The 24,940-nt window shown below is 53.3% G+C and overlaps 4 protein-coding genes across 9 annotated transcripts in view; 1 reads left to right on the forward strand and 3 right to left on the reverse strand.

The window, feature by feature from the left end:
* The window catches only part of GPSM1 (G protein signaling modulator 1), a 110,135-nt gene extending 98,956 nt beyond the window's left edge, over positions 1-11,179 (forward strand). For 4 of the 5 annotated variants that reach the window (XM_027650253.1, XM_027650252.1, XM_027650251.1 and 1 more), the window contains 3 exons: positions 6,546-6,705; positions 8,825-9,033; positions 9,130-11,179. In XM_027650253.1, coding sequence (XP_027506054.1) covers positions 6,546-6,705; positions 8,825-9,033; positions 9,130-9,318 — 558 coding nt within the window. In that variant the 3' untranslated portion in view covers positions 9,319-11,179. Of the gene's footprint in view, positions 1-819; positions 1,162-6,545; positions 6,706-8,824; positions 9,034-9,129 lie in introns of those variants that run through there. The other variant, XM_027650255.1, reaches the window with a different exon arrangement.
* Positions 9,662-14,732, reverse strand: LOC113950414. Its single transcript, XM_027650267.1, has 4 exons — positions 14,539-14,732; positions 12,776-12,872; positions 11,764-12,313; positions 9,662-10,557 (listed from the first exon to the last, which is right to left on the reverse strand). The coding sequence occupies exons 3-4, from the start codon at positions 12,225-12,227 to the stop codon at positions 10,107-10,109; spliced, it is 915 nt and encodes a 304-aa protein (XP_027506068.1). The 5' UTR covers positions 12,228-12,313; positions 12,776-12,872; positions 14,539-14,732; the 3' UTR covers positions 9,662-10,106.
* A 114-nt stretch (positions 14,733-14,846) lies between these two features.
* On the reverse strand, positions 14,847-16,596 carry DNLZ (DNL-type zinc finger). The gene is made up of 3 exons (XM_027650293.1): positions 16,330-16,596; positions 15,812-15,951; positions 14,847-15,150 (listed from the first exon to the last, which is right to left on the reverse strand). Exons 1-3 carry the CDS (start codon positions 16,594-16,596, stop codon positions 14,979-14,981), a joined length of 579 nt encoding a protein of 192 aa, XP_027506094.1. The 3' UTR covers positions 14,847-14,978.
* Positions 16,597-17,090: 494 nt separating this feature from the next.
* The window catches only part of CARD9 (caspase recruitment domain family member 9), a 9,119-nt gene continuing 1,269 nt past the window's right edge, over positions 17,091-24,940 (reverse strand). Inside the window, exons 1-14 of one of the 2 annotated variants that reach the window (XM_027650263.1) lie at positions 24,481-24,865; positions 23,583-23,751; positions 23,219-23,441; positions 22,689-22,826; positions 21,995-22,320; positions 21,421-21,600; positions 21,083-21,235; positions 20,720-20,848; positions 20,411-20,602; positions 19,840-19,881; positions 19,203-19,248; positions 18,189-18,259; positions 17,633-17,721; positions 17,091-17,416 (exon numbers count right to left, since the gene is read on the reverse strand). In XM_027650263.1, the coding sequence (XP_027506064.1) occupies positions 17,320-17,416; positions 17,633-17,721; positions 18,189-18,259; positions 19,203-19,248; positions 19,840-19,881; positions 20,411-20,602; positions 20,720-20,848; positions 21,083-21,235; positions 21,421-21,600; positions 21,995-22,320; positions 22,689-22,826; positions 23,219-23,402 (1,647 nt within the window). In that variant the 5' untranslated portion in view covers positions 23,403-23,441; positions 23,583-23,751; positions 24,481-24,865 and the 3' untranslated portion in view covers positions 17,091-17,319. Of the gene's footprint in view, positions 17,417-17,632; positions 17,722-18,188; positions 18,260-19,202; positions 19,249-19,839; positions 19,882-20,410; positions 20,603-20,719; positions 20,849-21,082; positions 21,236-21,420; positions 21,601-21,994; positions 22,321-22,688; positions 22,827-23,218; positions 23,442-23,582; positions 23,752-24,480; positions 24,866-24,940 lie in introns of those variants that run through there. The other variant, XM_027650262.1, reaches the window with a different exon arrangement.

The following is a 24,940-nucleotide window of genomic DNA, read 5'->3' on the forward strand; positions in this document are numbered from 1 at the left end:
GTGTGTGTGTGTGTGTGTGTGTGTGTGTGTGTGTGTGTGTGTGTGTGGGCTCTGCCCCTGGGTTGTTACCCATCTTCTGCAGGAGTCCTGGTCTCAGGTCCCACACAGTTTCCATCTTTCTAATTACTGTGTGACTCCTGGAGATAAATGTACTGGTGTGGAAAAGCATGGGCAGTTCCCCAAAGCTGCATTTGTTAAGGCTAAAGAAATCTACTACTTTGGCAGTGAAACATGAGAATGAAGTGTGAGAGGACAGCGTAGACAGAGAGCTGGGAGTGCCACCCGGGCTCTGTCCCCATTTTGCCCCTTTGGAAAGCTGCTTCTCCTCCCAGTGCCTCATTTCACTGCCAGAAATCCCCATTTCACAAATGTGAGGTAAGAACAGCTCTTCGGCTGCTGCGTGGCATTTCCATCTTTCCCTGTTTAAAAACCCTGTTGCAATTAGAAATTTCCCTCTGTTGAACGGTGGTACATTTAAATCGGGAGGTGCTTATGGCTGAGCAGCTCCAGCTCTTGCAATAAGACAAAAAAGAAAAAAAAATCGCACATCTAATAATATGAGGAGCAGGAGGACTATCAGGAGCTAAAAATGGTCCTTCAGTATTTTGGTGCTTTAAATCCAGGCGATAATATTGTGTCTGTGTGTGCACAGAGCATTTGCTGCCGCGGTGCCTGTGCCTGTGGAGCCGAGTGTGTTTGCAGATGTAGTTTAGGAGAATCGATCCCAATCTATTTTTAAGGTAAAGTGAGTGTGGCGGGTGGGAGGTGAGGAGGTGGAAGGAAAGCTAAATATTCACGTAGCTCCACTGTGTGTTTAAGAGCATCATCTTAATAACACGAGGAGGGATCGTGGCAGGGAGGTGAGGGAGAGAGGAGCCTTCTCTGGAGCCCACCCCCCCCTCCCCTCCGTGCCAGGGCACCGGAGCGGCTCTGGGAGGAGCAGGGCTGTCGCTTTAAGCCTCATCTCGCACCCAGCGGGTCACTGGAGCTGGCGACGTTCTTCACATGGCTCCGCGCTCCGCATAAATCCGCGCTCCCGGAGCGGGGCTGGGAGAGCTCCCGGCGCTGCCGGAGCATCGCTGCCGCTGCCCTGCGAGGGGTTGGTCGTTCCTGCCCGTGGACATGTGAAAGCTGGAGCCTGGGGAAGAGCTGGCTGCTGAGGTCAGTGAGGAAAACTCGGGTTTTGTTTGTGTTTCCTTCTTTCTGTGAAATGAGAGGCTGGGTCGGGAGGAGGAGGAGGAGGTAGATACAGAGACACAGAGGAGAGATACAGAGGCCGGGATGTGCCTGTGTATGCTCGGGGGTTTAAAAGTTTTCAGGTAGCTTCAGCGTGAACTTTTTATTATTAATATTTCTGCAACTTTATTACTGATATTTTGGCAACTTTATGGGCTGCAGGCAGTGCTCAGGCTCTCGGGGCGTGCTGTGTCTCACAGCAGAGAGTGCTGAGGGTGGGTGGTGATCCCTGAGCCCGGGGAGGGGGACAACGGAGTGTCTGGCACCAGCCCTGCCCTCAGGGGGAGCCTGGCAGCGGCGCCGAAGGATTGGCATGGAAAGGGAAGTGGTGTCCTCAGCAAGGACCAGGCGAGTTTTCCAGCTCTGCTGACTCTGGAGATGACGGGGCTCGTCAAGGAGTGGAGGCTCCAGCCGAGGTGCTGCTGGCCGGGCACTGGGAGAGCCCCTGAGAGATGGTGCTCCAGGCATTTCAGCTCCCGGGGAAACAGGCTGTGGCTTTCAGGCAGGGATTTCCTTCCACTCCTCTCCTCCAGCCCCCACTTGCCGTTTGGGAGCTCTCTGCAAACCTCCCCCTCGCTGCCCTTCACCAGGTGAGGTGGGGAGGTTCAGAGCCTGATGGGTTGGGGTTGTGCAGCCCCCACAGTGGGGTCTCCAGGGTGAGGTGTTGGGGTGATACAGGATAAAGAAAAGCCACGTGCAGGGGACTGACAGGCAGCAGGGCAGCCCTGGAGAAGGTGCCCTGGCACTGGGGGTCACCAGCACCACCAGCCCCGCTCCTCCCTGGGGGTTTTGAGGTCAACTGCCTTGGAAAGAGCAGAGGTGAGGAGTGATGGTGCATCTGGTTCACAGAGGGAGAGACAGATAAGGCATGGCACAGAGATGTGGATGTGTGGGAATGAATATCTGCCAGGCCCTGGGCACATAATGCTACCAGAACAAGGGGCATGGTTTTCCAAGGATTGTCCACTGGGGAGAGCTTGGCCCTGGGGACCAGTCACTGGATCCTGCCCCAGCTCTGCCACTGCATCTCTGCAGGACGAGGGCAGGTCACATCTCCAGGTTGTCTCCTCCCTGAAATAAGGTGGAATTGTGGTGGACACATAAATGCCAAGGCAGAGTGTTCTGAGGGGGTGGCAGTGAAAACAACTGCGTTACCCCTGAACCCGCTGCCGTCCTCACTCATCCCTGACCCGGCCACTGACCAGATGCCTTCGAGCAGCAGCTCCTGAGGTGGATCCACTGTGCCAGATCCACTGGGATCTGTTGGCTGCTGGGCAGCAGGTCCTGCCTGCAGGTCCCCTCAGAGGGCTGGGCAGAGCAGCCCTTGAGCCTGACAGCTCCTTCCTGCCTCGGGGCAGGTCTGCAAGAAGCTGAGCCTGGAGGACAGGAGGGGAACCAAAGGCAGGTCAGTGCCCTGGGGAAACCAGCTGTGGGAGGAGAAGCTGATCTGACTGAGGGACAATGTTTGGCCCTTTGGGTGGCTCATGAGAGCATCAGCAGTTTGGTTTGGTGGGAGAAGCTCCTTTTGAAGGGGATTTTTCCCCCATGGAATCACTGGTGGATGTGCCATGACTTGGCCAGCACAGAAAGATCTGGTGGTGTTTGGGGGTCTCTGAACCCCTGTCCCAGAGCAGCCTGGGCGTGATTCAGGCAGGCTTTGGTGGGGCTGAGCAGCAAATGTGGGAAGAGCTGCATCCTGAGCTGCTGTGGGGGCAGCAGGAAGCTCTGGGAGAAGCCACCACCTCCGGAGCGTTGGGTTGAGGGTACCTGTGACAGCAGATGTTGGTGCCCCCCATACCCTGGGAGGGTATGGGCTGCTGAGGGGCCAAAGAGAGACTGGGGACAGGGTGCTGATCCCGGGATGTGGCTTGGGAATGGGAATGTGTCAGAGAAAGGCTCTCATGGGTGGGCAGCGGCTCCAAGGGTAGGAGCCCTGAGAGGCATCTGTGGGCTGTGACTTCAGGTGTTGGGAGCTGGGAAGTGGTTTAGTTCCTGCAATTAGGTCTTCTGCCTTTGTTTAATGGCTTTCCAAGTGAAAATAGCTGAGGGGGTTTAGGCACAGGAGTTGGTTTGACTTTTTTGGCTTTCCTGGGATCACTTCAGCCTTGGCTTCACCTGCACATCCAGAGTGTCCGGAGTGAGGCGTTTCCCCAAGAGATTCTTCTCTGTGTCTCGGGCAGAGCTGGGCAACTCAGGACCTTATTTGGTGTGAGTGAGAGTTTATCAGAGAGGAAACAGGGTGGGTTTGTGCTCCTCCACAGGGCAGTGACCTGCAGGGACTCCCAAGCCCTCCTGGAGAGCCAGTGGTCCCATCCTGCAGGGAGAGGGGGGAGTGGCAGCAGGATCTGCTCCTCACTGCCTCTTCAACATCTCAGCTGTGGTTTGCACATCCTGAATCCACCCAGGCCAGTTAAACAGCCTGTTCATCCACCAGCAAGGGAATGTATGCAAAAGCCTGGATGCCTTCCAGGAGAGAGAGTGTGTCAGGAGGGAGAGTCCTGCTCCCAGGCTGTCCCGAGCCAGGTTGCTCAGCTCTATGAAGAGCTGGCAGTGTCCAGGTGGGAATACCACTCTCAGAAAATGGGAACAAAGCTCTAGCCCCCATGAATGGGACCTCCACCTGCCTGGGACAGAGCTGTCACTGTATTCCCGAGGTCAGGGAGCAGAGGCTCCACACTTGTCCTTGTCACCTCATGGGGAGAGGTGTGTGTGTGCCGAGGGTGAGTGTGTTTGCAGCCAGATCTGCCCCGGGGTGAGCTCTGCTGTGCCAGCAGCCCCTGGGCTGTGGGTGCCAGCAAAAGCCCCAGGTCCTTCTGCCCCATGCAGACAGAGTTGGTTTTAATTTTGTGACAGCATCTGGCTGACCACAGGATGGTGACAGTTGGCAGAATTTGGGCAGTTGCAGTGCTGGAAGCAGAGGATGTCCCAGCCAGGGACACGAGTTATGGGGTGAGTCTTGGGGCTGGAAACCAAAGGTGGTGCCCAGGAAGCATTTAGGGACCTGGGCCTGTGGTACCTGGTGTGTGTGTCTGTCCTATGGCTGTTGTTCAGCCCCATGTGGGGATGCCCTGGATGTGCCAAGCCCCGGGCGAGCACAGATGGTGAGCCCCAGGGTGTGATCACACTTCCATCTGCCCTCACAGCTCCTGCCTCGGGGCTTGGAGCAGGCTGGGAGGGAAGGAGCCAAGCACTCCCTGCCTTGTCACATTTGGGCATTTTAATTAGAGAGGTGCAGGCCTGGGGCGGGGGTTGGCTGGGGCAGTGCTGGAGGGAGCCTGGTGTCCTCAGGTGCTGCCCTGCAGCTCCCAAGGTCCAGTCCTGGCTGGCACAGCACGTGTGAGTCCCAGTCATGGCCCAGGGGCACCGACCTCCTGCCCCTTGGGTGCCACCATACCAGGAGGTACCCGGGCACACAGCCAGCCCCATCCCACACTTCCATGCACTGGCTGTTCTTCCTGCTGATTCAGAGCATCCTTTCCTCTCCCAGCCACATTGTGAGCAGGGATCCCAACACCCCAAATCTCAGGGTCTCTGGCAGGACATGCCCCAGGGCAATCTGGTCTCTGTGGGGGGAAGCCCTGAGCTGGGGGCTCTGGCCACACACTGTCAGGCTGCTCCTGCAAGGGGGAACTTGTCCTGTGGATCCAGGACTGCTCTGATTTACTCGGTGTGGTTGTGGGGAAGCTGGAGGGAGGCTCGGTGTGAATGAGCCGCTTCCTCCTCTAGCCTGAAATTTGGGTCACACAGCCCAACACAGCAGAGCTGTGAGAGATGTAGTTCACCCTCAGTTCAAGCTTTGATTTCCAAGGTGCAACTGTTGGTGGTTCAGAGGATGGATCCATGAACAGATCGGCACATGGAGGGAGGTGAGAGGGGTTTTTCCCCTCCCCAATCAGCTCCCACATTGCTAATGTTCCTCTCTGGCCCGCTGCTAATTTTGACGCTGCCCTAAATAGAAGCTGAGAGCATCTCATCTGCTTCGCTTGGCATACAGGAAAATTGTTTTCCTTCATTTACCGAATCCAACTTGTGGCTTTAACCCTGTCAGCACAAGTCTCTCCCCGTTGCAGAGCTCCCATGAAGGGCTTTGCCTGCCCCTGCCCCAGGGAAGAGCTCTGCTGGGAATGGCACTTCATGTGGTGGGATTGGGAAGGCTCCCAGGCTGCCCAGAGTGGCCACAAGCAGAGCTGGGAGAGGGACTTTGCTTCATCAGCAGCCAAGGGGATCCCTTCTCCACTGGAAAGTCTGGCACTCGGGGCTGGCTCTCCCTGTGCCCTCGCCATCTCTCTGGCACGATGCGCTGCCCCCCAGGAGGGATCCAGTGCTCCTGCCCAGACTCTGTGCTGGAAAATAGCACAGACAGACCCAGTTGTAGGAGGTTTTGGTTGGTTTCTGTTGTGGTATTTTTTCCAGCAACTGGTGGGACCAGCTCGGCACTCAGGGACCGTCCCCGAGCCTGGTAGATGCCCCTCTTATCGCTGGTTAATTTTATCTCCCATTCCAAGGGACTCCTTGGAAAAGTCTGTTGTTCCTGCTGCTCTGGTCTTGCTCTCAGGGCACACAGCCCCTCTCCGTGCTGGAACTGGCTGTTGGACTGGTGGCCTCCAACACAAGCCCTCCTGCAGCACGACTTAAATATATCCCTGCCCAGTGCAAGGTGCTCATTTGGGGCTCTTGTGTAAGCGCTGCTGTCCTGAAAAACTGTAATTTAGTGGCATTTTCAGCCGGGTGACTGTTACAAGTGCTGTGCTGAGGACATGGGGGCACCGAAGGGAAGCGTTGGGGTGCGAGGGGCAGTGTGGAAGGGTTGGATTTAGCTGGTGGAAGAGCAGACCCTGAGCTCGGGCTGAGCCCCAGCTGGGCACTCAGCAGCACTTCAGCCAAGGTGGCTGCACAGTTCCCCTTCATCCCTCTCTGAGCCCTGCCCTTTCCAGCCCAGGAGCTCCCCACGGAGCAGTGCCTGGGGAATGCTGTCCCCTTTTGTCCCCTTTTTCCCCTTCAGCCTCCAGTTTGCTCTGGGTACTCGAGGCACTGCAGTGACAGCGACTGCTCAGCGTGAGGCTCGTCCGCGTGCTGGTGGGAGCCGGGCTCTGCTTTGGGCTGTGGAAGTGCCTGGAGCCTCTGGAATCAGGGGGACCAAGGAGCAGTGACCCTAAAAGGCTCCCAGCTGGGGGGCTTGGCAAGCCAAGGGCACAACCAGGACCCAGCCTTTGAATAGACCAGGAGAGGCCACGACCATTCCCAATCCGCACCAGACGGAGCGATTGGAGCTGTTCGGGGTGTTCTGACTCTGTCCGCTCTCTTTCCAGAAAATCAACCGGACCCCTTCGGATGAGGAATGCTTCTTTGACCTGTTGAGCAAGTTCCAGAGCAACCGGATGGATGATCAGCGCTGCCCGCTGGAGGAGTGCCCGTCGGAGGCTGCGGAGGGAGCTGCCACCCCGGTGCCTGCCCTGGGAGAGCGGATATGTGAGCACCCGAGCGTTTCTAAGGCACTGTTTCTGTGGGAGTGCCGCTGCTCCCGCAGCCTGGCCAGCTGTTGTGGTTTACTGTGGATCCCATGATGTTTTCCCTAAGCCTCAGCTCTCTGAACTTAGCAGTTCCTTGGCAATCTCCCTCATTATTTAAGGAAGGAAGAGACATTCTTATGTTAATGGTTGCTGAGGGAAAGGCTTGGAGAATGTGAGCTAAGGCTTGGGGAGTAAACTAGGAAGAGAAATGGAAAATGCACTTGGATTTCTCCAGTGTGGATCTTTAGGTCTTGGCTTTGGAATGGTGAGGTTGGCATGGGGACTTCTGCCACTTCCATGAGGAAGATGATGATGGTCACGGCTGAGGGAGCCTTGTAAGAACCTGGGGCGTGCAGGGGCTGGGTCAGGCTTTCTCAGGCAAGTTAAAATACTGCCAGTTTTTGTAATAGTGTTGCCGTGGAGGAAAAACTTCTGGATTTTGTACTGTTCTTGGATGCTGTGGTGATAGGTGCTGTGTAAGGACAGAGGAGCCAGAGGGATGGATAAACAGTGGGAAGCTCCAGCAGGCAGACAGAGAGCTCGCCCCCAGGAAGAGCAGGGATAAATTGAGGAAGGCGCCTGACAAACAGATGGGACAGGAAAGGCAGGGCTGTGTTTGCACTCGGGTTTTTCGGTGTTGACGGCCTTTGTTTAACCCAAGCTGGAGAGCAGCTCTAAAATGCACAGATCGCACTCCACACTTAATCACTGGCACAAAGGGCTCCAGACAGTCCATTTGAGCTGAGGGATTTGTTTATCAGTTTCCAAAAGACTACAAAGTGTAAACGGGAGAGGAGGAGACCCCTGACACCCCTCAGAGCTGGGCAGAAGGAGCAGGGGCAGGGGTGGGGGCTGAAGTGGCAGCGAGAGCAGAGCTGTGCAGAGAAGGTCAAGAAGGCAGGTTGGCTGTGAGGTGAGAGGGCTTTTATCATCTAAAAATAGGGTGGAAATAAGCATCACTTTGTCAAAAGATGCATTTCTGACACAGAAGTGCATTTGGCTGTAACAGCTGTGTAATTTAGGAGACTGGGTTTAAAATACAGAGCTTTATAAAGAATGCACAAGCAGGCACATGTTCTGTTTGGCTCATTTGGGCTCTGAGCCTTTTGGACGTGTTATTTTGAAGGATTCTTTGTGAGCTGAAGGGGAAGAAACTCATCTTTGCGTCAGGGCTGAGATTTTCCTATGTTTTTGCAGCTCCATGAGCTGGGGCTCCAAGGTGAGCTCACTGTGACAGGAGGCTCGGGGCAGCCTCTGCCCCAGTGCTTTGGGCTCGGTGGGACAGGAACACCAGTCAGGCTGGATTTCTTACAGTTTTCCTTTGCTTGCCCCCGTCTGAGTGCAGTGTCTGTTGTTTGGGAGCCTTTCCCTGCCCAGAAGCTGCCAGGAGCTGCCAGGCTCTTTCCAGTGATGCATTTCCAAAGGGTCTATAGAGGGTGGATTATGTGTACTGGTTCTGGACTGGGACCCCTGGCACCAGCCTGTGCCAACCCTATTCCAGGCTGTGGACTCACCTTGGCAGCCTCTCCTCAAACTGGCCCAAGCAGGCTGGGCTTCTGGGGGGCTGGGAAGGTGCTGGCAGGGGGAAGGCTCAGCCAGGCCTGGGCTTTGCTGAGTACCTGTCTGGAATTATTCCTGACCCTCAGGACTGTGCAGGCACCTGTCACAGCGCTCAGGAACTCTGTGCTCACCTGCAATTGCCACTGTCTGCCTGGTGCCTCTTGGCTCCAGCCGGGAACCAGAGTGGAAGCGGCAGTGGAAGCTGCCTGTAGTGCTGGAAAAAACAGTGATCACACCCAGGCTGTGGTTAAGGTGGGGGCACTGAGTCTCCTGGGCTGAGGTGGCACCTTTGGTGGCCTCCAGGAGCTGACCAAGCACGGTCAGTGCCAGGGAGCCCCTCGGGGGGTCCAGCAGTGGGAGGTGGGTGTGAGGTTCTGCTTTTCACCCTGTCACGGCACCTCCTTCCCCCTGGTGCTGCCTCTGGGTCTGTGCCTGTGTGGGAGGTGGGTTGGACAGTGGTTTGGTGAGGAGGATTTGGGCTCTGCAGGCAGAGGGGTGACCCTGCCCTGTCCCCACAGCACAGTCTGCCCTGATGGCGTCTCCGCAGACAGAGGAGTTCTTCGACCTCATCGCCAGCTCCCAGAGCAGGCGCCTGGATGACCAACGTGCCAACGTGGGCAACCTGCCGGGGCTGCGGATAACCCACAACAACCTGGGGCACCTGCGTGTGGAGGGGGACGCCCAGGAGCCCGGGGACGAGTTCTTCAACATGCTCATGAAGTGTCAGGTACCTGTGCTGGGGGGGGGACGGGAGCTTGGACCCTCTGCTCCAGCCCTTCCCTGTCATCCTGCCCCACCCTAACGCCCCTCTCCTCCCGTGCAGTCCTCCAGGATCGATGACCAGCGCTGTGCCCCCCCTGACTCCATCCCCCGGGGTCCCACCATGCCGGACGAAGACTTTTTCAGCCTCATCCAGCGTGTCCAGGCCAAGCGCATGGACGAGCAGCGGGTGGATTTGGCCTCGGCCCAGGAGGAGGCCGAGGAGGAGCAGCACAGGCCTGGTTCCAGCTAAGAACTGGGCTTTGGTCTGGGGGGGTTGTTTTGGTTTTATTTGGTTTTGGGGCTTTTTTTTAAAGAAAAAAAATGTGAGTGGTTTCAAACCCGAGGGCTCCTGTGCTACCACAGACTTGTCCCAGGAGCCACCCCAGGGATGTGGGAGCTGCACCTCCGTCCTGTTGCTACAAGAAGGCCCCATGGATATGGGGCACAATTTTCAAACAAGGGGTTTTTTTAGGACACACGGCCCCTGTAACACTGGGCATGAGGGAAGGCTTTGGCAGCCCCTTTGCTGATCACCTAAAAACCCAGGAACTTGTAGGAGCCCAGAGGGGGTAGTTAACTCCAGCCTTGATGTCTTTTATTTCCACAACACTTTTAATTAAATGGGGGAAGGGAAGAGCACCTTTTCCATTTTGAAGGCCTCCTGTACTGCCTACATCACGAGGTGACACAAATGACTCTGGATCCTTCCCTGGAACATCTTGCTCAGCTTTGTTCCTTCTACAGGAGAAAATAAGCCCAAGTCTGAGGCCCTACCAGTTCTTTAAATCTTACCCCACCCCAGCTGCATCGTCGTCCCACACACCTGAGTGTATTTTAGGTTTGCTGAGGACTCTGCAGAGCCCTGGACACCTCCCTGCTTCCCCAGCCCTGGGCAGAGCTGTCCTGGGACCTCTTGGGCAGGAGCAAACCTCGCTCACCCTGAGCTTTAGTGGGACTTGTTACCCCTGGAGCTCGGCCAGCTGTGCAGGCCCAGGGCAGGGGCTGTGCCTGGGAAGGGGAAGGTCTCTGCTCATGTGTTCAGCCCATGGCAAATGGGGGCAGCTCTGGTGCCACTGAGCCGAGGTTCTCAGGCAGGTGAGGGTGCCTGAGGCAGAACCTGCCTGTGACAAGGACCCGCTTCCACAGCCAGCAAAGCTTTCTGCCCACAGCTTGTCCTTCCTCCCTTCTGTGTCCAACAGCAGCTCGGGATAATGGCCCTTCAGCCTCCATGTTTCTCCCCCAACCAGTGCTGAGCTGCTCCTGGCCCTGGCAGAGCTGCTCCAGGCAAGGCACCTCCAATACCTGGAGCCTCAGGGGAGCCCCAGCCACATTTACTGTCATTCCTTCCCCTTTTGGACCAGTTGGAAAAGCTGCAGGAGGGGAGCAGGGACCTGACTTCAGGAGGTGCAGTATTTTCCCTTCGCTCGACCAGAGACTATCTTGGACTTCAGAAACTGCAGCACCGAGTTGTGCCGAAGCAGCGACGTTCCTGTAGAGAATAAAATCAACACTTCCTGTTTGAAATGCGTTTGTTGGAAGCATTCCCAACCAGCAGCGAGATGTTTTTAGACCAGTGATGCTGCTCATGGGGCATTTTCCCTGCCTGCACTGACCATGTGGAGTGGTAGCTGCATTTTACCTGCTACCTGGGAGCACTCACCTGCTGCACAGACCACTTGGCCAAGGCTGGGCCTCCTTCCTGGGGCTGGGAAGAGCTCTGGAGAAGGGAGAGGAGGAGCTGCCCAGCCACCTTTGTACCAGCCAAGCTGGCCTTTGTAAAAGAGGAAAACATTGATGATGATGATGACCTGACCAGCTGCAGGCTCGGGCCTGTGCAGCTCTCAGCCAGGTGGTGAACTGGAATCTGACCATTAAGCTTTCAGAGGTATTATTGAGGTATTATTTGCCATATACTTGAATGTATGAGCTTATTTATTTTTTACATGTGCATTTGCTAATGTCATTTTAATGGGAAATTTCCAACCCACAGGTACTTGTTTTTTTTCTAAAAAATAATCTGCCAAATGGATTAATATATTAGAAATGAATACAGCTCAAGGGGAAGGGATGTGGGGGGGTTGTGCTTAATAAATATTTGTGTCTAAGCTTCAGTGCAAATACTCATTTCCATTATTTCTTGGCTGACAGCAGGGCTTAATCGTGGCCCTTTGGAATGGAGGTGGGTGTGGGTGGGGGGTCTCTGGTGACAGACACCCCACATGTTAACAAAAGGGTGTCTGCACCCACCTACACACCCTTTACACTGAGAGCACACAGATCTCTTGGAAGCAGCCCCTGTCCCAGCTCTGCCTGCCTACCAGCATGGATGTGGCTGTGGAGGGAGATACAAAGCCCTGAGAATTCCCTGCCCAGAAGTTTCCAGGACGACAGGGCAGGCAGAGCAGCCCTGCATGGGGAGAAAAGACCCCTGGAAAAGGCCGAGGAAAGGCCAGGCCGTTCCTTTCAGGCCCTGCCCATCTCGGTGCCTCCCCGGCGCCTGGCCCAGAGCTGTGCTGTCCCCCAGCACTGCCAGGGCACCAGGGCAGCGAGGGCACTGCACAGCCCTGGCACCAGCCCTCAGAGAGGACACTCACACAACAGCAGGCATGAGCAGGCTCTTGGACTATGCTAGAAAGCACTTTGGGAGCAGCAGAGTTTGAATGTGAGGATAAAGCCAAGTCCCAGCTGGTCTTCCCACGCCTGGCTAAGTTGTGCTGGCCACTGCCAGTCCTGAGCAAAGAGCCAGGAAGAGCCATCCTCAGACCTCTGGGTGCCTCCATGCAGTAGTTCTGTGCCAGAAGTCTGTGTGTGCAGGCTCAGATTCCCAGGAGCAGATGCCATCCCTGTGGATGAGTGATGGGGTCTCACCTCCTGTCTCTCCATCCTCAGCGCTGGGGAAGGCAGCACACGCTGACTTGTCTGGAGGCTACAACTGAGTCTCCAGGGCAGCCCAGAGCCCGCAGTGGTGGCTGCTCTGCTGAACCCTTCCCTCTCCCACACCCCCAGAGCTCGATCCCAAGCCGGGAAGAGCTCTCCGATGCTGACACCCGCCGGAGAGCCGCGGGATTGCCGGGGCCGTGCAGTGCTGCTGCTGCTGCAGCTGTGGAGCAAGTTACTCGGAACAGAGGCTGTCCCTGGTGCTGGGCAGATCCTCTTCATGAAGAACTCTCAAAACCCAGCAGAACGTGAGATCCTGCCCTCTCCTACCCAGCCGAGGCACTTTCAGGGCAGGGCTGATATCAGGCCTGGGGAGATTTTATTTTTTTTTTACTACCAAGTCACTTCAGGGCTGAGGCCCCACATTTCCCTCAGCCCTCCCCAGAGCCTTGCTGTGCTGCTGCTCCAGCCCTCACTGATATTCCTCAGCTGGAAAGGCTCTCAGCCACTCACTCCCAGCCCCATAGGACCCCATCTCAGCCCCCTTTACCACCCCTGGTCCCAGAACCCAGTGCCCCCCATTTGACAGACACTGCCCAGCACAGTCCTGTTCTGCTGGGTAAACACTGGCAGCACTAGAGGCAGAAAATGAGGCAGTGTTTGCCCTGTTGCAGAAAAGCCCTTGTGGGACAGGATTCAGGAACAGGATCCATCCCTTTACCAAAGTGGAATGTGTCAAATAATGTGCAAACAGCTTTGTTTGCTGCCCTGGGACTTCTGCTTTGCCACCCTGGAAATCACCCCCTCCCCTCTGTGTCCCAAAGACTTACCCTGGTCAGCTGTGCCTCCAGTCTCTCTCCTCTGCTCCTTCAGTCTGTCTCCTGTTCCACTGGGCTTTCACAGCACTTTTTCCCCATCCTGACACACCTACAAGTTCAGGAGAAAAGCTGCTTCTCCCCACTCCTCATTTCTGGCTAAACCAACCCCTGCTGGGCTCCCCTCAGACACACCCGTGTCCCTCTTCCAGAGCAAACCCACTGCCCCAGGACACAACATTTTTCAGAAAAACCCACTTCAAAAGGGAGCACAGAATTCCTTTTTTTACCTGGAATCTCTTAGCAGCAAATATTTTTTGTGTTACATGCAAATTCCCTCATGTGATGTTGGCCTGAACCTTCAGAGCAGCAGCAAGAACTGCTGCCCTCCCTGCTCAGAGCTGGGGGCTGCAGAGGCACAAGGTGCCAGAGGACACTGGGATAGGGAAAGATTAAAATACAGGAATGGCCAACACAGGTTTTGCTACATTTTTTACTATAACACAGCAAAAACTAGCACCACCTTCCTGTAGCTGGAGCACAGTAACAGGTAAGAAAGGTAAGGAAAACAGCCAAAAAAAGCCAGGTTGTAAATGAGTTGTTTCCAAGGCAACACGGATCCTGCAACAGCTGCTCTGTTCCACCCCATCAAAGGCATCAGCACCATGGAAGCAGAATGCTGATTTTCAGATTAAAGGTAATAAAATAAGCACTTTTCTTGCAGTGCTAATAGGTGCCAACAGCTCAGCACAGGGTGAGCACACAGCAGTGCTGGGAGATGCAAGACTCCTGTTTCTCAATACTGGATCTCTCCAGCAGCTGTTGTTTCAGGGAGAGCTGTATTTCACCAGGGTCTGAGCACACATGAGCTGGTTGGTGAAGGTCCTGCCCCTGTTTCATCACTCTGAACTGACACACCAACAGCAACACGACAATTTTCCTGTTGCTCTGACCCAATACTTACAATGCAACACGTATAAAATTGCTATGAACACTTCTGATGAAGTAAACTCATTAATGCACATAATGCCCTCACTGAATCCTTGGCTGGTTAAGGACCATGAGCAGCTGGACAAGACTGGCTGAGAGAAAGGGGTTTGCTCAGCCCCAGACACAAAGGCCAAGAGGGGTTTTACTGCCTTCTGTGCCTCTCTAACGAGGGGGGATCCAAAGAGATTGAGGGATCTCCACCCTCAGAGACCCTGAACATCCTCCTTTAGCAAGGGGGTTGGACTAGAAACCTCCAGAGAGCTCTTTCACCCTAAATTAGTCTTTGATTGCAAGTTCAAAATCATAAAAAAGCAGCTACTTCACTGTACAGAGGAAACAAACCCTAACAAAGTCCAACATGATCATCTCACTGCCTGATCCACCACTACCTGAGTGCAAACAGCTACATTTCTCATTTATTACATTTTTTTCTTTTTACTAATCTTAATATGCATCAGTAGCACTAAAAAGCCCCTCAGTATCTCCCAGTGAACTCTAAGGCAAATTTCTAGGTGCTCTACTTCTCTCCAACGTGCTCCACAACTATCAGTTTTGCCTTCACACCCATCCTCCCCCTCCCCAACAAGGAGCTGCAAACCCCTAATGCCCAAGTGGGATCCCTGAGTGTGGGGGCTGATGCTGTAACCCCAAAATACAGAACTTTCAGCCCTGACACCAGGGGCACAGCAACAAAACTCCAGAAGATGGCAAAGGACAGATAAAAGCAGCGAGAGCTGGTGATCTGACCCTCCTGTGGGATCATTTTGGCTCTGGAATTTGGGACTCACCTCCTCAGGTGGTATCAATTGCTCCCTCTGCCATGGGATGCACCTCCACCAGCTCCACAATGCCTGGGAAGGGCAGGGGACATCCCGGAAACCTCCAGCTGCACCTTGCCAGGCCAAAATCACACAGACAAAGAATTTCTGGCTGCCTTCTGAGCAGGGAACAAAGCTGGGCTCTGGGCACTGCTGAAGCACTGAAAACAGCCTCAAAGTCAGCAAAACAAGTACCAGGAAAAATACCTACACCATCTCTAAAACCATCAGCTTGATCAAAGGCAAAGTTACACAAGACAAAGACACACGACAGAGAAAAACCCACACCCAAGTTTATTTTAAATACAGACTGTGGAAATCAGGGAATGAAGGTGAAGAGTCTCTTAGCACCAGCAGAGCAACCCAAATCCCACGTGTCAGGTCTGTCCCACAGGTCACAGCCCCACGTGTCAGGTCTGTCCCTTGCTGCCAGGCTCTGGGGGGGCTTCCTTGCTGTCCCCCTGTGCCAGCTGACCTTGGGGCTCGGGCTCTGCTGAGCTTTCCAGCAGCAATTCCAGAGCTTCCTCACCAGCCACACGTCTCACCTTCTCCCCTTTGGCTGCCAGGATCTCCTCGATGTTCCTGGACAGCGATTTGAGAGCCAACAGTGACACCACAGCAAAGGCCCAGCACAGCCAAGCACAAGTTCCCTCCTCCACTCTGCCCTCAGGATTGACACCACACAGTGAATCACGAGGGCATCACCATGGGATTGCTCCATAAAGAGTTTGGGAAGCAGAGAAAACCGCCTAAACCTTCTGGGACTATTTTTATCCACTGTGATCAATAATTTAGCAATTACAGCTAAACAGAAGCTTTTAAAGGTATCTCAGGAAGTTAGAAATCACTGGAATTCCACAGCAGCTGAGTCTACACGCTTGAGACACTTATCCAGGGAAACCCAGCAGTGATGTGGTAAAGCCTGAGGGGAACAGAACCCCACAGGCAGCAATTCACCTGCTGCCACCAACAAGGATCCCTGTGCACCCCACAGCTTCTGCTGCAGCTTCACACCGTTTATTTGGATCCTAGACAGTACCAATCAAATTACATGTGATTTAAAACCGAGTCTGTGTGCTTTAAGGAACTGGATGCAACAGGATTACACGCTGCAAAAATTCTTTTTTTTGTGTCTTTTTGCCCGAGCCACATTTTAAAAGCATCACAGAAATAACGCAGGAGCTCAAGGAGGGTCCGGCTGCACCCCTGAGCAGGGCTGAGCAGGATCCCTCGGCACACCCACCTCTTTCCCTGCAGGTCGGAGAACCAGCCCAGGTTGTCGGCGATGACGTGGTGGTTCCCGCAGCCGGGACAGGTCACGATCACCACCCCGCGGTGATAGGCGGCCTTCGAGATGGATTTGGACGAGCGCGTCTGGCACACCTGGGAAACAAAGCGGATTTTTGTCAGCGCGGGACCTGAAGCTCCTGGGCCTTTAAGACAAACCCCCTCTATGCGATTAAAACTTTCTCTCCCCCCTCTGTCACCTCGAACTACCCCAAGCGGCTCGATGCCGTGAGCTCAGCCCAACACAAAGGCCGAGCGGGGTTTCACTGCTCTCTGTGCCTCCCTGAGGAGGGGGATCCTCAGCGATACTCACAAGACCCCGAACATCCTCCTCGCACAACGGGGTGGGACTGGAAACCTCCAGAGGGCTCTTCCAGCCTGAGTTAGTCTTTGACTGCAGGTTTAGAACCACAAGCGAGCAGCTACACCGGGAGCCCCTCCCGGCTCTGTCCCTCACAGCCCCCCCTCGCCCACCTTGCAGGTGTACACCAGGCGATAGCGCGTGGCCGGCGGCGGCCCCGGGGCGGTGCAGGCCGGGCGAGACGGGACCCGGCGCGGCCCCGGGACGGTACAGAGCGGGCGGGCCGGACCCCAGGGCGGCCCCGGGGCGGTGCAGAGCCAGCGGTGCGGCGGTGGTGCGGCCCCGGGGCCGGGCGGGGGGCGGCGAGGCCGCCATGGCGGCGCCTCCAGGGGCAGCGCCCTCAGCACGGCCCCCGCCACGCGCCGCATGACACCGCGCATGCGCGCCGGGGGGCGGGGGCTGAAGCGCCGGCGGCCATGTTGGATTCGGGCAGCGCCAGGGACCCGCCTTCAACTAACTCTTTAATTAACCCTTTAATTAACCGGCAGCTCAGCCCCCGGCACTGTCGCACAAGCAGATATTTAATCGTGTTTATTAACCTATAAGAGAGATGGACGAGGAGGTGTCAGAGGCAAACACAGAATCAACGAGGTTGGAAAAGACCTCTGAGATCACGAAGTCCAACCTTTGGCACGCATTAGCCTTTCGCGCGTTAACTTTTCGTGAATGTTGGGTTGGATGGTCTTAAAATCTAAATAGTCCATGGAGAGTGAAAGTCAGAGGCACAGCCACCCCAGCACAGGCTGGGTTTTCCTCACAGGTTGGTTCCTGCACTCAGGAGACCTCAATGGCATTGTTGTCCCTCCTTCAGGAGCTGATGGTGTCCCCATTGTCCCTCATTCCAGAGCCCTCGGTGTCCCCGTTGTCTCTCATTCCAGAGCTCTCACTGTCCCTTCTTGTCCCTCTCTCAGGAGCTGATGGTGTCCCCATTTTTGTCTCTCAGGAGACCTCGGTGTCCCTGTTGTCCCTCGTTCCAGAGCCCTCAGTGTCCCCGTTGTCCCTCCCTCAGGAACCCTCAGTGTCCCTGTTTTCCTCTCTCAGGAGCTGATGGTGTCCCCGCTGTCCCTCTCTCAGGAGCTCATGGTGTCCCGATTGTCTCTCCCTCAGGAGCCCTCAGTGTCGGTGTTGTCACTGCCCGTGGTGTTCTCCCAGTCGGCCTCGTGGTGCCGGTCCTTTGGGACCCTCCTCATGGCTCTTTTTCTGAAAAACAAGACCGGTCATATCATTTTTAGAAGGTGTTTTCTGCAGACAAGCAGCATTTCAACGCTTTGGGGAGGTTTAGTATGTATAAGTCCATTTTGTGTTTAATTTTATGCCCTCTGTGAATCGAGCTTGGGGGCAGGGGATGGACAGAAAAGAGGAAACACAAGATATTAAGTTAGGCCACACAGGTATGTCTAGGTTAGTCCTGCTTACTGCAGCTCAGACCTTCGGTAGCGCTCAAAGCAGTCCTTCATCCTCTTCCTCTCCTTTTCTGCCAGTTCCTCATTGGCCAAGGCACACTCCTTGAATTAAAAAAAAAAAAAAAAAATTAGGTGGATTCCTCCAAACATCAGATCAGTGTTAGCACCACGCAGCTGCCTGCAGAATGAAGTACAGTAGGTTCATTTCTGGGCTGTCCCTATTAGTGTGTGTGCAGGATGGGAATACCTCTGCTTCACAGAGTTTCAGCATATTTACTCCCTCACATTCTGTTTCCTGTACAAACAGTAATGCTGCAATCAATTAAACTGGAAAATGTCCACACCCAGAAATGAAGGATAGAAAGTAATCAGGAGAAGTTTCTATGCACAAATGGAGAAATAACCACAAATGTTCTGCTGTTCAGAGCTCACCCTTTTTGGAGGGTGAATTGTACACTAAGTACTCAGATTTTGGAAAAGCTGACATGCTTCTCAAACCTGGTAAATCCATCATTAATGAGAACATTAAAGATCACAAACCCCAGAAGAACCCACGAAGATTCTCTTACACTGAGTGACTTTGGGGGCAGATTGTCTTCTCCAGGGCTGAGCTGCTGGTTTGGTCCATCAGGGCAATCTTCTGAGAGATGGAAAAATCACACCTTTAGTCAGAGTTGCCATTGTGAAGTAACTTCTCCCTCCACCAGTTCTTCAAACAGAACAGTTGTGATGTAACTGCACAGAGTCCTCAGCAGAACCGAAACCAGGCCCAAAATGCCAGGACTTGGTCCTGTGATCAGTGCAGTCACTTCTCATTTTACTTGAGCCCTGAGTCTTTCTCAGATGGTGGACTTCCCCAGTTTCTGCTTATGCAGGAGCAAAACAAACCTTTACTAAGCAGCATCTCTGCTCAGCATCATTAAAAAAATAATACTCATGTTAGAGGTCACCATGAGAAACATGTTAATTATTGTTTTAACAGTAATTTATCCCTGTTCCCCAAGTTGTGCATATCAAGGCACTTCACATCAGACCATATTTTGGTGAAACTCCTTATGTAGTGACCAGGTGTCAGGATATATATGTTTGAACTGAGCGAGGCAGAATAATAAAAAAATCTTTTTGGATCAGTGTTGTTCAGCTTTTGTGAAAAATCTCTCCTCTCAATGAATGAACAGATGATTTAGATCTTCCAGGAGATCAAACCAGAAAATTTCTTCTACTGTGCCAGTTTTCTCCCTTTCTCAACCTGTTTCAAAAGAGATTTTCAAGTTCTAAGAAGAGCCTATTAATTCCTTTCCACACTGCTGAATCATTTCCAGTGGGGACGCCACAGAAACAGAACCAGTGACAGCACTCACCACCTGGTTCTGCTTTTGGGAAAACAACCTGCTACATAAAAGGGAAGAGGGGAGGGAAGAATCCCTGGAGAAAGCCACATGGTCCAGCTGAAGTGGAAGGATGTTTGTTCTGTTCTGTGACCAGCCAAAAATAAAACCCAGGAGTGTCTTTTCATTTCCCTTTGAAACACTGGACCATTCTCTCCAGAATTCTGGCAAGTGTTCTCCCAGGTAAAGCCTTACTTTTAGTGGGCTGTGCATCTTCATCCAGGTGATTGTGAAGAGTGAGCTGTGGGACAGAAACAGAGGAAGAACGTGAGAACTGCCCCTCAGTCTGCAGGAAGAGACACAGGAATATAAGAAACTGGACATGCTTAGAACCAGCCTTTCCCTGGTGTACCTTGTTGTCAGCAAAGAGCAGACTGAGCCAGGAGTTACAGATTTACTCATGGATTTGTCCTCCATGAATAGGATAATGAGCTCCTTTGGCCTCCAGAAATTGTGACAGTGACAATCACTCCCGCTCTGATGTTATGAACTAAGTGAAACTCTTTACTATGGATGTCCCCAGGGTAAGACTTATTTTTGCCTGTTCTCCCACAAGAGAGACAATTAGAAGCAATTCCAAATCATTCAATGCCCCTGATTTGTTTAAACTCAGCAAATCTTGCTGACTAATGCCATAACTGTGTCCTACACTGAGAATCCTCAGGACACAGGGAGATTCTGTCACTATTTGGCTGCCTCTGTACTTTTTGGTGTCATGAAAGGAGCCTGAGCCATGGATTGGAAACTGCTGATACTTGGGGAACTGAGTGCAAGTGAGGAATGTGAAACCATCCCAAAAGAAAGTGAAAGGTAAACAAGGCACCCTACTCACTTCCTGGGAATCTCTGGAGGAGGTATCATCCAGGTCAGAGGTCTGAAACAAAACCAGTAGAAATTAATCATTCCTCACAAGCAAGGAGGTGGCAGCAAGGGAACACAGAGGAGACTGAGAACTCCAAAAAACAGAGAAGTGTGGAATTCCTGCCTCCTACACTCCTTTCTGGTCACTTGGAGAAAGCACACAAGATGCCATATTAATTAAAAGCCCCTGTATATCTAATTTAATTCCAGAAAGTTTAGCTTCTCATTTCATCCAAATGGCTCACACAGAGTCTCTAAACAGAGTTCACTCTTTGATGGTTGAGGATCTCCCCTCATCACCTTTGGACATGTTCTAAACACAACCACAGCATCAGCCCACCTTATCCATGCCTGGAACTAATGTCAGGTCATAGGAACCATCATGTCTTCCATTGTCTAAACTCAGCATTTGGTTTTAATTAATTTTAATGGTTCCCCAGGCAGGTGGTCCCTGGAGCTGTCCAGTTGCAAAGGCCTCGGAACAGCCACACTCTGACCCCACACTCAGCTTCCCAATCCCATCCCAGGGATCACAGTCCTACCAGGGTGGGAAGCTCCAGTTGCAACCTTTTCAACTTGGCCTCAGTGGCCAGGAGCTGGCTCTCCTTCTGGAAGAGCTGCAGCTGCATCTCGTCACATCTCTCCCCCAGCTCCCGGATCTGCTTGCGGTGAGCGTCCCTCTCCACCAGGTTCTTGGAGTACTGCATGTGGAACTGCTCCCGGGTCAGGAGAGCCTGGGGAGAGGGACAACACGTGCCATGTCACACAGCAGCACAGTCAGGGTTACGTATCTGTCCACTTCGGGCAGCAGAGCAGGGATGAGCAGCATTCCATGAGGAATGTTCTATCACCTGGTCTCTTTCTGCAGCCACTTCCTCCATCTGCTGCAGAACAGCTTCAATCCGTTTCTTATACATCTGGGAGTCCTTCCTCAGGGATGTGCACTGCAGCTCAAGCATCTCTTTTTCCTCTGCATACTGCTGAGACAAGGTCAAAAAGCACCTGAGCCAGACTGGCACCGCTCCCACTGTGTGTCACAGATTGCTCTGGCCAGACCTCCACAGCCTGAGCCATCACCTGCACAGAGAATGCTAAAATACAGATACTACAGTAGGATTGCTCCTGAGCAGCTGCTCTGCTCCACAGGCAAGAGGTGCTTCACCTGCCTGTCTCCCAGCAGGACCCTGAGGAGGAGTTTGCCCTGCAGCACCTACTTTGTCCTGGAGCGCCCTGGCTCGGCGCAGCTCCTTGCGCAGGCTGTAAATGGTGTCCACCAGCTCCCGCCGTTCCTCCAGTATCTGCCTGCAGTCACTCTCCAGAGTCTCCTTGGAGAGGCTCTTCTCCAAATTCTGTTCCCTGGCAACCTGCTGGACAAAGGAAAAAGTGAGATACAGCCAGCACCTAACTCCATATCAACTCTCCCAGCCCCAGTGTTCTATTTGACTTGGGAGAACGAGGTCACAGCTGACCCACAGAATACGCAGCCTCATCACTTCCCTGGCTGCTACAAGTAACCACTTCTCACAAATCCATATTCAACCAGCCCACCAACCTGGAGAGTGTTCTCCAGCTCCTGGTTCTTGGCCAAGAGCAGCTCCTTCTCCTGCTGGATCTCCCACACCACCTCGTGGCTGGGGCGCTGCTCTATGGCGTGTTTGAGCTTCATGGTGTGCTTTCTCTCCAGCTTGCAGTCATCCTCAGCCTTCATGAGGCTGTGCTTCAAGTGGTCAATCTGTGAGAAGGTTCAGAGCTCATCAGGACCACGGGGAAAACTCTGGCCTGCAAAAGCAGCTCTCGCTTCGTTCCCCAGACAAACACAGGGCAAGTTTTTCCCCACTCAGTTTTCCTCGGGAGGTTTGGTGCTCTGGGGACCAGAGTCCTGCCTGAGTGCTACAGATCCATGTTGTTCCTGTGCTGTCTTTCTGAGAGCAGAGAGAAAGGCTCTTAATTCTTCATAGCACAACTTGTAGAACATGGGCCTACAGGGCTGAGCCAGAGACCACCGAGCCATGCCGTTTGCTAGAGAAGATGCTCAGTGCTTCATGCTGGGCAAAGACAAGTCTGGTGCTCAGCCCAGCCTTCTAGGGGTCAGGTAAGAAGGGGGAAGCTGGAGACATGTGACTGACCTCTAGGATCAGGTCCCTGTTCTTCATGAGGGCCGCACTCTTCTCCTCGCTCTGCTTGGCGTAGCTCATGGCCAGGTTGTAGTTCTCATCTTTGCACTTCTTCAGCTCCCTGCTCAGGCTGTCCCTCTCCTCCTTCATCCTCTGGGCCCGTTCCTGGTGCTTTCGGAGCAGGCTGTCCCTCACCCACATCTCCCTAATGGTGTCCTCCTTGCTGTGCAGCCACACCGTGAGCTCCTGGGCCCTGCGCCGCTCCTCCTGCACCGCGCTCTGCAGCTTCATGATCTCGTTCATCAGCACCTGGCTCAGGCCCGATTCCCCAGCGGTGTCTGTTTGGGGGGCAGGTGTCAGCCCCTGCTGTCCTGGCTGCTCCCAGGCACACACACAGCTCAGCTTCCCCCCACTTCCCACTTGCAGCTCGGGATCAGCCCATGCCAACCCTGAACTTGTGGGATCAAGTTATCCCTGCTGCTTCCCCCTGCTCTGTGCCCTCCTGCACCACACTGCCACTGACAGAATAAGGCAGAAAGAATTATCCTTCTGCTTCCTTCTCCACCCTCCCCCCAGTCCAGCCTGTGATCTCAGGGCTGTGCTTCCCAGAACGCTCCCAAAGCACACAGGGAGCAAGGCAGGGAGTGCTCCCGACTCTGCACAGCAACACCAAATGAAGAGCTGTTTTTGAGGACACAAACAGTACCTATAATCATAGAGAAAACCCTGCTGGGCTCCTTGCCAGTTATTTTCTTATACAGCTGTGGATAATAAAGCTCAAGACTCTCCATAAAGGCCTCAAAGCCCTTGTGTCCTGTTCGCTGAAGAATGTCCAGAAGAACACCTGCAAGAATGGCAACAGGACGTTCTGTTCAGTTATTCATCTCTTCACCTATTTCTAACATCACAAAAAATGGCTCCACATTCTCCACATACAGAAGTCCCTGGGATTAAATCACAGAATCAGGTTGAAAAAGAGCTCTGAGATTATTAAGTCCAATTTATGACCAAACACCACCTTGTCAACTAGACCATGGCACTGAGTCTTTCCTTAAACACCTCCAGGGATGGTGACACCAGCACCTCCTCCCTGGGCAGCCCTTCCAGTGCCTAATTCCCCAGAAAATCCTAAACCGATTGCCCAGTGACTAAACAAAAGTATTTTAACTGTTCCAATCTGCTCCCAGCAGAGCACAGGGGCATCCAGGGAGCCAAAGGCTGCCCTCAGCCACCCACCTGCCTTCCGTTTGCGCATGACCAGGCTGGGGTCGTTGAGGACCTGCTCCTCATCGTCAGGGCTGAGCACTTTGCACTGCCGGAGGTAGGGGGTTATCCGGGAAGGGTCGATCACGGAGATCAGCTTCACTCGGAAGTTCTCCAGGTTATTCCAGCAGATCTCATCGTTATCTTCCTCCAACATGTCAGCGCTGAGAAGTGTCAGTGAGCAGCGTTGTCCTGCCTGGAAAACAACCCCCCAGAAAACAAGCAAGCAGACTCAGCCTCCTGGAGCGTGGTGGAAAAGCCGAGGATGTTCACAGACTGAGAATGGAAAAGTGTCCTTTAGACACAGGAGCACATCTCCCATGTGCTGGCAAATCACCTGTGGAACAGTCACACCTCACACAAAGGGAAGTCCCAGAAGTGGGGGCAGCAGCAGCTGAGGGTGGTGCCAGTGCTGCTGCCACAGCTGGGGAGAAATTCTGAGAAAACAGAAGTCACCAAAGCTCGATGAACCTCCTTCCAAGCAGCTGAGCAGCTCCCAGAACTCACTGCAACAGGAAAGTAAAACTATTTAGCAACAGACTTAGTGGGGACAGGCAAGTCATTGAGAGCCCTGTGAACAAAAGAAAATCCAGCCAACTCCAGATTCCCAACAGCTATTCAAAGAAAGTGCTGTCAAGTCTCACTAAAAAACATCACCCTGCGTTCTCCAGGTGCTCAGCTATGCTTAGAATTGAATCTTTAATCCCCATAAACAACACAAAAAGAGTGGGACACAACACAGGATGATGGCAAAAAGCGAAAACACCTTTAAAACTCTCCTAATAAGCTGTTGCCTCTGCTTTACAAACAGTTCACACCTCCTTCTCCATTCCCCAGCATTTGAGATCCCTGAATTCTTGTCAGACCACACAGACACTAAGTCTGACATCCAAAAAAGGCTCTGTGAAAACCCTCAGTGGTAACAGCCTTTACTGAGTTCACCTGTCATCATACAAAAGGTGTTCTTCTGCATGTTGTGCCTCATACATACACAGAGCTGTCCATGATTTCCACTGTAGACATAGAGGTGAAGATCAGCACCAGGAAGCCCTGAGGTCACCTGCCTCCCACATGCCAGCTCACAGATCCCACCTCTGCAGCTTCAGCAATTTATGGTCACAAACACCAGATTACAAGAGACACACTTCCCTGTTGCTAAACCCATTATTGCCTCAGAGCTGTAAAATATATTTTTTCCCTGTTAACATAAACCATTCTGTATTACACGGACCAACCTGAGCCTGTGCAGTCACAAAAACCTCCTTGTTTCCCCTCCTGTGTCCTGGCTCTGAGAAAACTTGTCTTGGGTGCAGCCTCCCTTTATATTCTGGCCAGAGCAAAGATCATTCCAGGAGCAAAACTAGTCTGAGAAAAGGGGAAACTACTCAGCTGTACTCTAAGACGGGAAATGGAAGGGGAAAAAAAGAGATAAATAAAAAAAGGGGAAGCCAGAATGGGTGTTGGGGAGGAGAAAAATGGTAGTGGGATCGTGAGTCAGCAGCAATACAGAGTGATTTTGGACTCATTCTGGCTTGGTTTTCCATTTGCCCCACTGAACTACCTGCTGGGATCCAGAAAGTTTCCTTGTGTAGTAGTCAGAAAGACTAAAAAAAGACTTGAGAAAGAGCAAAAGTCACAGGCATGGGTCTGTGCAGTTGAGTTCAGGGGATTAAAATCAGCCACAAAATTAGAGGC

Source organism: Corapipo altera, unplaced genomic scaffold, assembly GCF_003945725.1.
Source record: "Corapipo altera isolate COAL_440 unplaced genomic scaffold, ASM394572v1 268, whole genome shotgun sequence".
Classification (NCBI taxonomy): Eukaryota; Metazoa; Chordata; class Aves; order Passeriformes; family Pipridae; genus Corapipo; species Corapipo altera.